Raw genomic sequence first — 15,198 nt, forward strand, 5'->3', positions numbered from 1 at the left:
CTCGTTTGAGGACCACCAGGTGCACATTTTAGACAGAGAAGATGGATGGTTTGAAAGAGGTGTCAAGGAAGCATCTACACCAGGGTCGAGAAGCCGTCATTGAACAGGGGAGGGGGTCTACGCCACCACTTATCCCCCACTTACAATGCTGTCCTTTCATCACTTCCCAGGAAACTCAACAAACGTAACCTGTTGGCCTCAGGTGAAGATACCAACGATGGTCGTTCAGTCTTGGCCACAGGTAGTCTCAACGACTGTAACGACTGTCGTCACAGCAACAAGGAACACTAACGAACCAGCGGTATCGATGACCCGGGATAACGACCCCACTGAGGTTAAATAGCTGAGTTTCCCTGCCAGTCAGTCAGAACTGAAGAAGTCCTTTGGATGAGGGACGAAACGTCTTCCAGTATCTTCAACCAAGTCCAGTTGCCCTTCATTTTAACCTTCGTTGGATAACTATGACCTGGATGACTGAGAATCTTCATAGAAAACTTTACTTACTTACTTCTCAAGCTCCAAGTACAATCACGCATTGCAGCTGACCCGCATAGTATCTGGCAAAAAAGCATTGTACATTATTCAGCACAGAAATGAACCTTTTGGGATCAACAGTTGAGGTTTATAAACACTCACGGAAGGTAAGTCAATTATAGTGCATGGGAGGAGCTAAATATGCTATTGATTTATGATCTTGTGAGGTAAATCGTTGTACAGTAAATTGGTTATGACAAATGAAATAAAGAGATCATAAACAGTGTGTTTACTTGTGGGAGCATTATGCAATTAGAATAAACAACAGCAACAACAACATCTCAGTATTTCACCAGTTTCATGAGGTTTAGTTGACAGTTTGATGTTTTGGTTTTGTGATGCTCTCTCTCTCTCTCTCTCTGTCTGTCTCTCTCTCAGATGGACAGTTCCTGTCTTTCTGTGCGTCAGACTGTGCATCTCTGTATCACAATGGTGTTCGGCGTTCTGGTGTTTACACCATCGTCTTGTCACCGGGCTCCACCCTGCCTGTCTACTGCGACATGGAGACCGAGGGTGAGACACATGTTGTATACACACGTTATTCACACGGATATGCAGTGTGGACAAAAATGTTTACTGGGCTCTGATTTCTCCCTCATTCCCACAATGCGATGTGTGAGGTCTTTCTGTGCTGGAAATCTACCAGGCCTTTGGTTTGCTATGTGGTAATTTGATTAAACACAAATTAAATGAGGAATATGCAACAATCGTGTCGCTTATAGTGATTAAGTCACAGAGAATTATCTTTCAACTCATTGTTTTGGTTTTATGAGCAATTCTAATGCTTTTGTCAGCCTCAATGCTCTCATCGGTGTTTTTTAACACAGCAGTCAGCAAAAAAGAATAACTCTGAAAAGCCACTGTCACTACCTGCTCAGCACCAAACAGCAGACAGTCAAAGTTAGCAACTAACTGGTGAATATCGTGAAGCGTTTAGCTGCTAAAGATATTTCACTCAAGAGTTGGTGGAAACCAAAAATAGAGCAAAACAGAGAGTGCATATTTGACTTGACACAAACTCCACTCCAGATGAATGCTAATGTTGCTGTTTGCTTATTTTATGGCCTCGAGTCAATTGAAATTGTGCTTTAAGTGCATATTCTGAAACAAACTCTGAATCTAAGCCTAGAGCTGAACACAACAACATTAAAACAACAGGCAAACAAGAGTCTCAAAACCTTTATGTCTATAACTTATATTTATATTAAACTACTTTACATAATAGGCCTTTTTCTTGGAAGGCATTTTGGTTCAGTCACAGTAGCAAAAGCACTCAATACTAGTCTTTGTGTGTACATGTTTGTGCCCCAGGCGGGGGCTGGACGGTTTTTCAGCGGCGGCGCGACGGCTCAGTGAGTTTTAACCGCGGCTGGTCAGAGTACCGAGATGGCTTCGGCGACCCGAGAGAAGAACACTGGCTGGGCAACCAACAGCTCCACCTGCTGTCCAACCATGGCCACTACAGCCTTCGCATCGACCTGCAGGACTGGAGCCACGCCTACAGACACGCCCTGTACCACACCTTCAGGTAGACAGATGGTTAGAAAGAGAACCAACCTGTGGAAGAAGGATGCATAATATAGATAGTAACGGTACAGAGATAGCTGTCGCACTGAACAAAATTATAAACACAAGACTTTTGTTTTTGCCCCCATTCATCATGAGCTGAACTCAAAGATCTAAGACTTTCTCTATGTACACAAAAGGCCTGTTTCTCTCAAATATTGTTCACAAATCTGTCACAATCTGTGTCAGTGAGCACTTCTCCTTTGCCGAGATAATCCATCCACCTCACAGGTGTGGCTTATCAAGATGATCAGACAGCATGGGGATTGCACAGGTGGGCCTTAGGCTGGCCACAATAAAAGGCCACTTGAAAATGTGCAGTTCCATCAGTTGCCACAGATGTCACAAGTTTTGAGGGAGCGTGCAATTGGCATGCTGACAGCGGGAATGTCCACCAGAGTTGCTGCCCGTGAATTAAATGTTCATTTCTCTACCATAAGCCGTCTCCAAAAGCGTGGCCTCACAACCGCAACCACGTGTAACCACACCAGCCCAGGACCTCCACATCCAGCATCTTCACCTCCAAGATCATCTGAGACCAGCCACCCAGAGAGGAACCGTCTCTGGCCACATTCAACAACCAGATCAACTCTATGCGAAGGACATATGTTGCACTGCGTGAGGCAAATAGTGGTCACACTAGATACTGACTGGTTCCATAGAGAAAGTCTTAGATCTTTGAGTTCAGCTCATGATGAATGGGGGCAAAAACAAAAGTGTTGTGTTTATAATTTTGTTCAGTGTAGAAACATGTAGAGGACAAGTACTATAAAGATCTTACAAGCTTTGGATTTCTCCACATAGCAATGTGCATTGGACTAGTAAGAGTGATGATTGGTATACAGAATTTGGAGGGTGGTTGTATAACAAGGACCCTTTGGTTTAAAGATTACTATTTTTGACTAGTTAATCTGCTGCCACTGTTATCATTGTAAAGTGCTTGTGCAATGTACAAAATTTAAAAGCTGGATAAGCGTAGCAACAGTAACGAGGAGCAGGCGATGAAGGATCACTTAAAGCCTTTATACGTTACAGTACACACATTGTTATAGACATTACGGTTTCTTCTCTTCCTCCTGCAGGATAGAGGATGAGGAGAACCAGTACCGCCTCCACGTGTCTGGTTTCAGTGGAACAGTGGAAGATTCGTTCGGTTGGTACCACGACCGGCAGGGCTTCAGCACGCCAGACACTGGCAACATCTGTGCCGAGATCAGCCACGCCGGCTGGTGGTTCCACCAGTGTTTCTACGCCAACCTCAACGGCGTCTATTACAAGGTAAGACGGTCAACAAGAATATACCACAAGATATAGTACACAAGAACACACAGTGGGTATAGGACTAATATTAACTAAATGTTGAAACAAGATTGGTGTTATGTTAAAATGTTGAATGACGTTGAAATGTTTTTCCACCAGGGCGGGCGCTACTCACTTAAAGCTCAGAACTTGCTCGGGCCGGACGGCATCGTCTGGTTCTCCTGGAAGGAATCAGACTTCTACTCTCTGAAGGCAGTCACCATGATGATACGACCACGCAACTTCAGGCCGCGCTTGTCGCCGTAGAGATGGAGTGTTTTCTATTGCCTGCAGCTTCTAAGGACTGCTAGCTGCTTCTATTGGCTGCCAGAAATACTCATTACTACAGTACCAAACATGCATGAATCCGCTGCTGAAAATAATCCCCATCAAATGCAGTATTTCCAACTGTTTGAGTAACGTTTGCTAAAAACTACAGTGCCCATCTGTTTTTAGAAATACACCTTTTTTTAAATAAACGATATGGTTGTATGACTTTGTTCTGTTTAAAGATCTATGTCTTCAGCGGGAACCAATGAGCCTGAAGCTGAGAGCCACAGACGGAGAAGAGGGACAGACTACAACACATTGTTGGTTTTGGGCCAGACAATAAAATTTTTAACATGATCACAAGTTAAACAGTGTTTTAGTAAATGTTTAAGTAGCTGCACAAACAAAAAGTGGTCAGTCTTAGAAAACTGCTCCACCATCCAGAGTCTAATACCTGAACAGTTATAACTTGATTTTAATAATAATATTCAATATCCAACTACCTTCATGTCACACATTTAGAAGCAGATAGTGTAAAGAGTAAATTAACACTACTAATCATTACTGAATTCTTCTGCTTTTAAGTCTATTACACCAGTAACGATGCCTAACGAAAGTGTAATGACCACACTGAGAGCATTTTAAAGGCCACGCACAATCACTGGATCACCCACACAAGGGATTTCACTTATTTTGCATAGCCGGAGTGCTTCTAAGGATTGTGTAAGGAGTGTGCGTTCTCTGTTTGATTGACATCATCCTCTCTCTTCTGTCAGCGGTGTTGCACCTGTCAGGGTGAGGCAAATTACACCATGATACTTTATTATTCTTATTGGTGTATTGAGTCTGGACTTAACATAATGCATGGCCTAGATCTTCCCCAATTCTGCCAAAGCAAATGTCTAATCAGCAAGGATAAGTGGAAACACACAGAGCCAGTAAAGCACTTATGGTGTTTTGGGAGGGACGGTAGCTTTACTTGGAGGTTAAATGAGATCTCTACTACTCTCATATCTTTAAGCTAAATGTGAAGTTACAGCAAGCAGATAGTGATGACTGTAAAGTAGTCCAGCACATAACCCCACTCAAATTACAAATGGTTTCTTGTGAGCTCTACAGGTGCTGGAAGGCAAATCTTTTACCTACACACACGTGGCCAGGATAGGCTTTTGTGCTATGTATTTAAAAGTATGAGATATTGGGAGGTATTAAACTCATGGTCAGCTCTTAGACAACTGCTTTACCTCTTCAGTAACATTGTACCTTTTGTAAATGCAGACAATATTTTTTAATATTAAGGACTTTTCAGTTGCGGTTAACCACATGGCTTCACAACATGCAGTGTGTCTCCCTGTACACAACACACACACCATTTTCATTATACATTTATTTATTGGAACAGTTACAGGTATTAAGTGAAACATCTACAGGACTTCTCAAAGTCACCAAGCTCCATAAACTGACTCTACTGAAGAATCAGTGTGAATACAGGCAGGTCGTCTTTTCAGCCACACAACCTGCACAGGTGAACCTCCTCAGAAATCACTAATAAAACATTCTTTACAGACAGATGGTGCAGCTGTTGTGTGGTTGGGTACAGTTTCCCCTCAGACTGCGGGGGGGGGGTGACCCACAGCAGGAGGTAGAGGGTGTTTATGTGGGGCGCTCCCTGGGGCGGGTGACGTACTGCCACCACAGAGGGGGGAGGTCGCCCTCTTTGCGGGCAGGAGGGATGGCTTCGGTCTTGGGGCTGCCGGCTTGAGTCTCAGCCTGCAGCTGGGCGACCTGGAACCAGACGGGAGGGGACAAAAGTTTACAAAAAGGCTGCAGTTATTTTCATTATCAATTCATTGTTGTGAATCTACAGGTTCACAGGGGAAAAACCTGGAAGGTTGCAAAATCATTACCAGGACAGAACAGAGGAAAAAAACATAGTTCTCTTCCCTTTTTTGACTTTCCTTTAATCTTTGCCTTTTTCTTGTATAAAAAATACATAGTCACAGAGGGCAGCTAATAGACGGGGATTTGTTTTAGGGGGGCATAAGTCAAAAACGCTTGAACAACGGCCGCTTAGAGCCCTGTGGTCACAGTAAAAGTAAGTGCATTCACCATTACAAAGGTGAGCTGTTTTAGTCTTAGGCAGTGTCCATTCACACCATCAATTAACACTCCTGAGTCATTTCTTAAGTATTAGAATGGTTAGTACTGTAATGTGTATTTTGCTGTGTGTATGGAGGTGACGTGTGCCCTGGTGGTAAAACGTGTCCTGTAATAGCCCACCTCTTTGTCCCAGCTCTGCATTCTCAGTTTCTTCCACTGCTCTCTCTTGGAGAAGTAGTCCGGGTACATGGCCTTCTCCGACGGGTGCCAGTGGTCCAGCACCCACTCTGGGACCTTCAGGAACAAAACATCATGTAACGTTGACACTTTCTGCATTTTCACACCGCGTTTTCACTTCAAATAAGTTTACATAATGTGTCGTAATTAACTAAAACAGGCCACCTGATAAAAAGTATGAACATTCTTCAAAATAACAAGTTGTTATTAAGCTCTTACATTAAACAACGTTAACATCTGAGGATAGACTTTCTCAGAATACATTTGTTTGGAGTAGATCGATCCAGTTGCACTCTCCTTACATTTCCAGCAGAGGGCAGTAACAACTTGACAGCAAGTGCAAAACACTTTCTCACATAACAAATCATTTCATGGTAGCAATCCAGATAAAGCACATGAAGCCCCGCCTCACCTTGTAGCACTCATATCTCTCATATGATGTCCCTCCAGGAGAGTCGGGGAAGATGTAGGGCTGGGGATGTTGGTTGGCCCAGAACTCCTCCTCTCCCGCCTTCAGCATCATGGTGGCCTTCACCATGTCCTTCTCATTCTTGTTCTCATCGAAGCGAGCCCGCAGCATGCAGGCGTAGAAGCGGTATTTGTCTCTGTAACAGGAAAACACCAGCTATATTTCTTAAAATCACAATATTGACAGGATGTCTTCTTTAAGTGCAAGACATCTAGTAAGAGAAAAACGTAGAGACAGTAGCACCATTAAAGTCTCACACAAGCAGAAACATGCATTTGAAGTAGGACTGCAGCTAACAATTGCTTTCATTACTGATCAACCCGAACATTAATCGTTTAGTCTATAAAACATCATAAAATAGTAAGACAATTTTTTTTATTTAATCACACAGGACAGAAAAGCATTTAAAAAACATACGATGGAGAAGCAGGGATGAGGGAATGTTTGCATTGTTTTTTTTATTCTACAATGACTCAGACAATTAAAAAAAAATTGTCTGTTGAATAATAAACAGCATTTCTTCCTCTTGAGAAAACACTATGATGTTTTCCTATTTACACTATAACTTTGAGACATTTGATGTAAACAACGTGAAATTCTTCTTGATAATTCTTGTCTCAAGAGTCCGAGCTTTTATTTTTTTTTTTAACCCAGTATCAACACTGTTTCAGCAATAACAATATTTAAAATGATAGAACATTAATAAATCTATCGACCAACATGAGCTTGTAACAGATACAATATATCTGTATGGGCAATAAGATAACCAATATGAAACTGCAGTGCAGAAAAGCCCAATATATGTTGCCGTTTCAGTGTTTGTCAATTAAAGAAAAGTCACACGTTTACTTTTTAACTCTAAAACACTGCGATCAAAATATCCTGGTATATAATTATCAGTTTTTTAAAATATACAATATAAACACCAGCCTCAAATGTCCAAAATGGTTGAGGGTCTAATTGAGATTTGTTTGTCAAAAAGTCTTCTTTAATGTGACTATATATCATTTTCTCCAGCTATAAACTAAGTGTATAAGAATCAGGTGCCTTAATTACTTTATAAAATGTGAAATAATATCAATAACAAATCCCTTCCAGATCACAATATGTCTTTTCCTGACCAACAACCAACAAAAACTTCAAGTCATTCAGTTCCTCATACAGAAAAGAGTTGAAGCTGAACCCATCAAAACCAGTTACTTGATTGATTGAATCCATTTTTGTCATCTTTATTTAGGGAGCAAACTTTTACATAACAGTGTTTAGAGTGGCTGTGAACAAGCAAACACATACTCATTAAACTAAATGACATTATATATAAACTTTTCTAGTTAACAGATAACTTATATTGACAGATTAGTTATAGTGAGTGACTGTATAACGTTAGTTTAGGTCCAACTGGACTGTTCACTGATACCGACGCTAGCTGGCGCCCTGTGAAAGTGTCAAGTATCAACTTATATTTGACCAATATAATGTCTAAAACTAACAGGACAGTGTCAGGGATATATATATATATAATCTTGTTTGAATGAAGAAGAGTGGGTGAGCTGAGGAGGAAACGCTTTTTGCAGTAGAGCTGATTGATTTGAAGAATGAGTGACCTGGCTAGCAGCACTTAGCATTTAGCTTAGCTGTTAGCTCACCGGCACATAAACAGACTGCTCTACTGCAGATAAATCTGAATCTGACTTTTCACCGCAGAGCTCACACGAAGACAGCCCCTCTTACCTAAAGATGCACCACGACTCGAGATGTCTTAGTGACTTCTTGTAAAGCCGCAACACTTTCTGCTGGTGAGTAAGATAGGCAGAGGCCATTTTCGCCGTCCCCTGTCACCTTCTCAGCTAGCAGCGCGAAGGATTCTGGGACTTTGTGGCGATTGGATGTTGCGACCGTATATACCTACAAAATGCGCAAAAATATTTCATGTCTATAGCCGCCTTTTTTTTGTTGTCAGGACTACATCGCAGACGTTTTCTTAAATGACTAACTAAAAGTAAGTTCGCTCCACATTTTTACCGTCTAAAATATTTAGTTAAGGGGAAAATTATCATAAAAGATTGCTATTTCAGTAATGTGGCTTCTCCCATATGACAGTAATTACGGTAATGCAGCATTATGGGATTGGTGAGAGCTACATGTGTGATTCTTTTCAGAAGTATTACTCTTACAGCAATGGCTCAGCACAAATTCATCGGTAAGACACTGACGTTTAATGGCTAGCTTTTAAAACACAAAGGGCGGAAGTCTCTTGGTGTCGTTTGTTGCAAACAGAAAAGCCTGCATGTTTAGTTAGCATGAAGTTAGCCCTGCTGAAAATGACAACACAGCAGTCACAGAGCTTTGCAGCTGTGCAGGGAAATGTCAGAGGGTCTGATTTTAGTTTATAGTACCTACAGCTATTACAATCAGCAGCAGGTGTTGGCATTACAGTGAAGAATCCAAACTGAGTCTGTTTGATATCATTAGAAAGTGAATCACCACTGGATGGTAGACTGTTGCTCAGATGACACAAGCAATGAGAAGTGGACTCTAAAGGCCATTTTCACCTCTTCTTTGTCATTTTATAGACAAAACAATCATTTAAGTAACTCATATCTATTCGATGTGAACAAAAAAGTTAACAAGTTGCTTTGTAAAATCCATAATTTTCTTTCTACAAACATCAAAACATGGAGCCACTGTGTCATTAAAGAACACCAAAAGATGAAACATTTAGTTGATTAATCAGATCTTTATAAAGGAAAAAAATCCAGACGTTTGCTGGTTCCAGCTCCTCGATGTTGTGGATTTGCAGTTTTCTTTTTTTGGAATGGATGGTGATTGCTAAATGTTTTTAGGGTTTGAATCATTAGTTACAGCCCTAATGGAAACATATCTAGCATATTATTTTATCATCTACACTGATCGGCGTATTGACTATGCATTTTTGGTGTCAGTGCCAGTAATAACAATAACTACAGAATGTATTATCATTTTATATTAATAACATACAGTAGTTATTGCAATAGAATATATCCCAGCAGGCTGTTGGTACCAGTTTCACAGTAATGGATGCCAAGAAAACATGTTATCTGTTCCAGCACATCAAGAAAGAATCTCAACAAAGTGTTTGGTATTGCAGTATCAATACATTTCAACCTCTCCCTCTCCAGATATCGGTGTGAACCTGACAGATCCCATGTTTAGAGGACTTTACAGAGGGAAGCAGAAACATGAAGGTGAGCAACGTGTTTACTTTTGACTTGTCTTCTGTTGGGATAAAGTTAATCTGAGACCCGTTGTGATTTTCTGACAGATGACTTCAGTCAGATCATCGACAGAGCTCTTAAAATCGGAGTTGAAAAGGTGAGACGTGTGCCCATCACTTTAATGTGAGTGTGCACTTATTCTAGTTGTAGTCACACAAGTGGCTTTATAGTTTGCAATGTTGGTCAACTTGTCAATCACAAGGTAACCACGCCTTGAAGCATACCCTCCTTTATTGCCTCTTTTTCTCTAAATGGGATCATCATTTACAAAATTAACATAATGCTGCATTGAAGAAGACTTGAAACAAGCGATTGAGACCATGAGCTCATTAGCATAGCGTTTACTGGGGTAATAAATCAGCTGAGAAGTAAGGCCATCATTATCTCATAAGCTTAAATACAATCAACCAGTGGAGTCACCCCGTGCTGGCCTTTAGAAAGTATGGAGATGTGAGGCCCCTTGGTACAAACAAACAAGGTCCCCAGAGGATGAAAAGTAGCTAACATAGACTCTTCGTCCTGTTATTTTACACTGAAAAAAACCCCATTTGAAATGTCTTCGGTCTCATTAGTAATATAATTTCTGTTTCTTCGTCAGTTTATGATCACAGGAGGGAGCCTAGAAGACAGCAAGGAGGCCCTTAAACTAGCTGAGACCAGAGGTAATGCATATGTTTACATCATTTTTTTTACATACATTTATTCATTTAGCTGACGCTTTTATTTGGTGGATGTGTCACAGTGGGGTATTAAACCTGGGTCTTTTAAACCAAAGTCATGTGTCTTATCCACTGCGCCGTAACAATGACAAAGACATATTGTGAAGAAAAGTGTCTGCAGTCTTTCTAGAATTGTATTGCAGAGCCAGGGGCCTTTTCACATACAGTGGCTTGCAAAAGTATTCATACCCCTTGAACTTTTCCACATTTTTTATTTTATTACTTTGATGTAAACCATTTCGTTGTAGCTCCGGCTGAATGTTTAGGGTCCTGTTGGAAGGTGAACTTCCGCCCCAGTCTCAAGTCTTTTGCCGACTCTTAACAGGTTTTCTTACAAGATTGCCCTGTGTTTGGCTCCATCCATCTTCCCATCAACTCACCTTCTAACACGTTTGCTGAGTCCCCCACTTGGCTTTTGGTAAACCAGAAACAGGACTCCTTATGGCTTCTTTTCAACAACGCAGCAGTTGTTTCCGTTTTCGGATGATGGATTGAACTGAGCTCCATGAGATATTCAAAGCTTGGGATATTTTTTTAGAACCTAAACATGCTTTAAACTCCTCCAAACGTTTATCCATGACCTGTCTGATGTGTTCGTTGGCCTTCATGGTGCCGTTTGTTCACAAATGTTCTCTAACAAACCTCTGAGGCCTTCACAGAACAGCTGTATTAATACCGAGATTAGATTACACACTCTATTTACTAAATAGGTGACTTCTGAAGGCAATTTGTAGCACTGGATTTTATTTAGGGCTGTCGGCTTAAAAGGGGCTGAATACTTTTGCACGCTACATTTATTTTGTGAAATTTCTTTAAAACCATTAATCATTTTCCTTCCACCTCACAATTATGCGCCACTTTGCGTGTACGTTTCTGGTTGTAACATGAAAAAATGTGGAAAAGTTCAAGGGGTATGAATACTTTTGCAAGCCACTGTAAATGTAAATTTCTGAGGTCTTCATTAGAACATACATACAAAATAGGTGATTGTTTGTATTAGTCTAGGGATCTTTAAAGTCTCCCCTCAGACAAAGCTTGGAATAAGGCGCCCCCGCTTTAGTTTACTTGGTTAGTTTTGCCTGTCGTGGACGCCTAAGGGATCATGATAATGTTATATGATCACATAAACAGACAGAAATGAGCCAAGACAGCCTAATATTCTGTTTGACATAACTTCAGCCTACACTAAATACATAATAAAGGTCTCTGGTAAGGCATTTATTAGTCTCTGGGTAAGTGGGAAAAATTTTAAATTCTCTAAAACTACTGTATCTCTGAACTATCTATTTAACCAAATCAAACACAGCGAGGCTATTCTATATCTCCTTTAGATAATTAATGTAATTTTTTCACTGAGCCTCCCATGAAACTCTTTGCAGCCCTCCTGGGGAGGCCTGCCCCCCACTTTAAGCCTCTGTATAAGTCCATCTATTCAAGAGCAGAATCAGCAAAATCTGCCTAATGTTTTCCTCTGTGCTGGACTCTTTATACTTAAGCTCCCTCCTTTATTACAGATGAGTTTTACTGCACAGTCGGCTGCCATCCCACCCGCTGCAGTGAGTTTGAGCAGAATGGAGAATCCCAGTACTTCTCAGGGCTGAGGGAGCTGGCATCAGCACACAGAGGAAAGGTGGTGGCCATCGGAGAGTGTGGACTCGGTGTGTACTGCTACCGCTGTTGCGAACAGAAATGATTATAGTTTTTATAATACCATGTTATATATACTTTTATATATACTGTATTTAATATACTAAAAACTAATATTGTATTTATATGTAAGCAACAAATTTATATAATACAAACTACTCATATCAGTGTAAATAAGCTGTGGGTAACAATGAGTATTTCCATTGTTTAGTGATGTGTTGAAGCTGTAATAATGATGAATAATGCTGTGTCTTTTTGTCTTGTCCCAGATTTTGACAGATTGGAATTTTGCCCCAAAGAGACTCAACTTAAGTAAGTTAATTTGTCACTAGTGAATATTAAAAGCTACTCTAACCCTCCAACTACCACAAAATTGGCCTTTTAGCCTTTAAAGTGTACCTGTGGGTAGTTGCTAGAAGCCCCATCACTGGTTGTGTTTAACTACAGACTTTTAACCAAAGATTTCCCCTCTTTACATTGTACCATTCAAATGATTTTTTGGGGGCATAAAGAGGTAAAACCAGCAAATACTTATAAAATCTGTTTACTTTTGGTTTGTAGTTGCATCAGGTTGGTTGAACCTGATATATATGTGCCTGGCTGCATTTCTGGTGTCTTTGATTGTCCTTTTGAGCCAGATTCACATCTTCACTGTTTTGCAGCTACAGCTTATGTTAAAAATATGGCTACAAGTAACAATTATTTTCATTACCAATGAATCTATTGATTATTTATTTGATTCATTGTTTAATTAATAAGTCAAACAAGTTTAAAAAACTGCCCATTACGATTTCCAAACACCCCCAGTCACACCTTCAAATGACTTGTTTTGTCAGGACAACAGTTCAAAATCCATAAGTAAGTGAAAAATTAGAGAGAAAAGCAGAAAATCATCACATTGGAGAAGCTGGAACAAGTAAATTTTTTTGCATTTTTATTTGATAAATGACATTAATTTACAATTGTTATCTGTTAATTGTATGTTGAACAATTCTCTTTATTTTATTATTTAAGTGTGTCAGTGCTCCTCTGTCCATATTCCATAACAATATTAGTAAGTAAATGCAGTCCTGAAATAACCTTTATTTGGATAAACTTACTTTATTTCCCCTCTCTTTGCTCTTTCTGGTCCTTAACAGATTCTTCGAGAAGCAGTTTGACCTGGCAGAGGAGACCAAGCTGCCCATGTTCCTCCACTGCAGAAACTCCCATCAGGAGTTCATCGGTAGATTTTTGCACCACGACCTGCTCTGGATCATGAGAGGGATTTTCATACAAGACATTTTAACTGTTTCTTTGTCTCTGTTTTGACAGACATCATGAAGAGAAATCGAGACCGATGTGTTGGAGGAGTGGTGAGGCATTTGTTTTATACCGTATGCTATTATACGCTGTATACTGTTTGGTAGAAAGTATACAGGAAAGATAAACACTTATCTACTGAAAGGGAACTTTGACTCTTTGCTTTGCTGCTGAAATTGTTTGATTAGATGTTGATTGATGTGGAAGCTGTTTTAACATCTTCTGCAATTAGTTTACTTTTTTTTAGCTGTGTGTATCTCTTCCATTCCCGTTGTGCATTGCATTTTGTGATCCTGGGAAATCTCCAATCTACCTGAAGTGATGTATTTAATAGACACTTTGCAGTAAAATCTGTAACAACAATCTGAAATATCTGTAAGAGTTATTTTCTTTCAGGTCCACTCATTTGATGGGACTGCAGAGGACGCTGCTGCCCTCACTGACCTGGACCTCTATATTGGAATAAATGGATGGTAAGAGGATTTTGAAATATGAGGTGGAGGTTTTCCCCCCCTGAACCTCAAGAATGAACCACATTTGCACTCATTTCCACATCGCATCTAACTTTATTTGCCACTGGTCTAAACACAAGCAAAGTTTTTCATTAGAGTCAACCATAGACAGACTAATGAGCTGACAGGACATGTGTTGCATTGTTAGTCATCCAAATTAATCATTAAATTATTTAGTCAATTTGAACAGTTTTATCGTTATTTCTATGTTTCAGTTCCTTGAAAACAGAGGCCAATATTGAAGCTATGAAGTCTATCCCGACTGAGAGGCTAATGATAGAAACAGGTGAGTGTATTGTAATAAAGAATGCATTTGACAAAAAGTGGCCATTGAATGGTTTAAGAAAATAAATTAGAATAGCAGTAAATTTGTTGTTAACCACATTAAGCCAAAATTTCCTGATATTCCAGTTAAATTGCTCCAGAATTTTACATCAGATTTGCTGAAGAAGCTGTATCACAGTTTCATAATTACATAAAATAAAAAAATCTGGATGTTTTGTGCATCACATTGCTGTTAGTCATTTATTTATGCATTAATACGTACCTGCTCCTTCCCAGATGCTCCGTGGTGTGGCGTGAAGAACACTCATGCAGGCTCCAAATACATTAAAACTACATTTCCCACAAAGAAGAAATGGGAGGCGGGGCACTGTCTGAAGGACAGGAACGAGCCCTGTCACATCATGTGAGTAATGTTGGAGTGCAGTTAGAGGGTAAAAAACTAACTCAACGGATAAATTGAGCGAGTTAAACATTAATGTTTTTTACTCCATCATGCACTGAATTTAAATAGCTAATGTATAGATTTTACTATTTGTCTCTTCAGACAAGTTCTAGAGGTGATGGCAGCAGCGAGGGAAGAGGACCCCCTAGAGCTGGCCAATGCAATCTACAACAACACCAACAAAGTCTTCTTCAGCTCCAGCTGATGATGATGAACATGTTTAAACTTTCATGAGACCAACTGACATGGTCTTATTTTACGTGTGTGTGTGTGTGTGTGTGTGTAAGATTTGTCCAGGGGTAAAACTCTACTTTTGCCAATTGTGAAATTGCTTCTGAAATAAAATAATTACATTTTCACAGGTGTTTCCTTAATGCTGAAAGAATTAAATTCTTTTGTGTTTCTTGTAGCTGTAAATTAAGTTATTGGTGAAGCCACGGTTGAACCTAGCGGGTGCTTCTCTTTAAACACAATTCATTTTAAACACAAGGCTATCTGGATGATTTCAAAACAACAATACAAACAAACAATAATGAACTTTTCGAAAAAGAAATGAAAATGT

The 15,198-nt window shown here is 39.9% G+C and overlaps 3 protein-coding genes across 4 annotated transcripts in view; 2 read left to right on the plus strand and 1 right to left on the minus strand.

Annotated features, from left to right (window-relative positions):
- LOC123976690 (fibrinogen-like protein 1) overlaps positions 1–3,878 on the plus strand; it is a 7,237-nt gene extending 3,359 nt beyond the window's left edge. The window contains exons 2-5 of the mRNA XM_046059040.1: positions 913–1,047; positions 1,846–2,062; positions 3,183–3,378; positions 3,520–3,878. Of these exons, the coding sequence (XP_045914996.1) occupies positions 913–1,047; positions 1,846–2,062; positions 3,183–3,378; positions 3,520–3,666 (695 nt within the window). The 3' untranslated portion in view covers positions 3,667–3,878. The remainder of the gene's footprint in view (positions 1–912; positions 1,048–1,845; positions 2,063–3,182; positions 3,379–3,519) is intronic.
- A 1,163-nt stretch (positions 3,879–5,041) lies between these two features.
- ndufb9 (NADH:ubiquinone oxidoreductase subunit B9) lies at positions 5,042–8,336 on the minus strand. Its single transcript, XM_046058195.1, has 4 exons — positions 8,207–8,336; positions 6,419–6,611; positions 5,950–6,063; positions 5,042–5,454 (listed from the first exon to the last, which is right to left on the minus strand). The coding sequence occupies exons 1-4, from the start codon at positions 8,293–8,295 to the stop codon at positions 5,323–5,325; spliced, it is 528 nt and encodes a 175-aa protein (XP_045914151.1). The 5' UTR covers positions 8,296–8,336; the 3' UTR covers positions 5,042–5,322.
- A 102-nt stretch (positions 8,337–8,438) lies between these two features.
- tatdn1 (TatD DNase domain containing 1) lies at positions 8,439–14,995 on the plus strand. Of its 2 annotated transcripts, none has more exons than XM_046058194.1 (12): positions 8,439–8,474; positions 9,634–9,699; positions 9,777–9,826; positions 10,328–10,391; positions 11,963–12,106; positions 12,365–12,407; positions 13,235–13,320; positions 13,410–13,450; positions 13,794–13,870; positions 14,125–14,195; positions 14,471–14,597; positions 14,739–14,995. In XM_046058194.1, the coding sequence occupies exons 2-12, from the start codon at positions 9,660–9,662 to the stop codon at positions 14,839–14,841; spliced, it is 846 nt and encodes a 281-aa protein (XP_045914150.1). In that variant the 5' UTR covers positions 8,439–8,474; positions 9,634–9,659; the 3' UTR covers positions 14,842–14,995. The 2 variants fall into 2 exon arrangements, with proteins under 2 accessions (XP_045914150.1, XP_045914149.1); XM_046058193.1 differs by lacking the exon at positions 8,439–8,474 and adding an exon at positions 8,588–8,675.
- The last annotated feature ends 203 nt before the right edge of the window (positions 14,996–15,198 follow it).

The sequence above is a fragment of the Micropterus dolomieu genome, linkage group LG09 (assembly GCF_021292245.1).
Source record: "Micropterus dolomieu isolate WLL.071019.BEF.003 ecotype Adirondacks linkage group LG09, ASM2129224v1, whole genome shotgun sequence".
Classification (NCBI taxonomy): domain Eukaryota; kingdom Metazoa; phylum Chordata; class Actinopteri; order Centrarchiformes; family Centrarchidae; genus Micropterus; species Micropterus dolomieu.

What these genes read in the sequence shown, in the direction of transcription:
- ndufb9 (XM_046058195.1), bottom strand. Translation starts at nt 8,295, where the DNA reads ATGGCCTCTGCCTATCTTACTCACCAGCAGAAAGTGTTGCGGCTTTAC. An exon ending in AGAGATATGAGTGCTACAAG is followed by an intron (nt 6,064 to 6,418) that starts GTGAGGCGGGGC and finishes TTGTTCCTGAAG; the next exon opens with GTCCCAGAGTGGGTGCTGGA. An exon ending in TGCAGAGCTGGGACAAAGAG is followed by an intron (nt 5,455 to 5,949) that starts GTGGGCTATTAC and finishes GTCTGGTTCCAG; the next exon opens with GTCGCCCAGCTGCAGGCTGA.
- tatdn1 (XM_046058193.1), top strand. Translation starts at nt 8,597, where the DNA reads ATGGGATTGGTGAGAGCTACATGTGTGATTCTTTTCAGAAGTATTACT. An exon ending in TTAAAATCGGAGTTGAAAAG is followed by an intron (nt 9,827 to 10,327) that starts GTGAGACGTGTG and finishes TTTCTTCGTCAG; the next exon opens with TTTATGATCACAGGAGGGAG. An exon ending in CTCCCATCAGGAGTTCATCG is followed by an intron (nt 13,321 to 13,409) that starts GTAGATTTTTGC and finishes CTGTTTTGACAG; the next exon opens with ACATCATGAAGAGAAATCGA.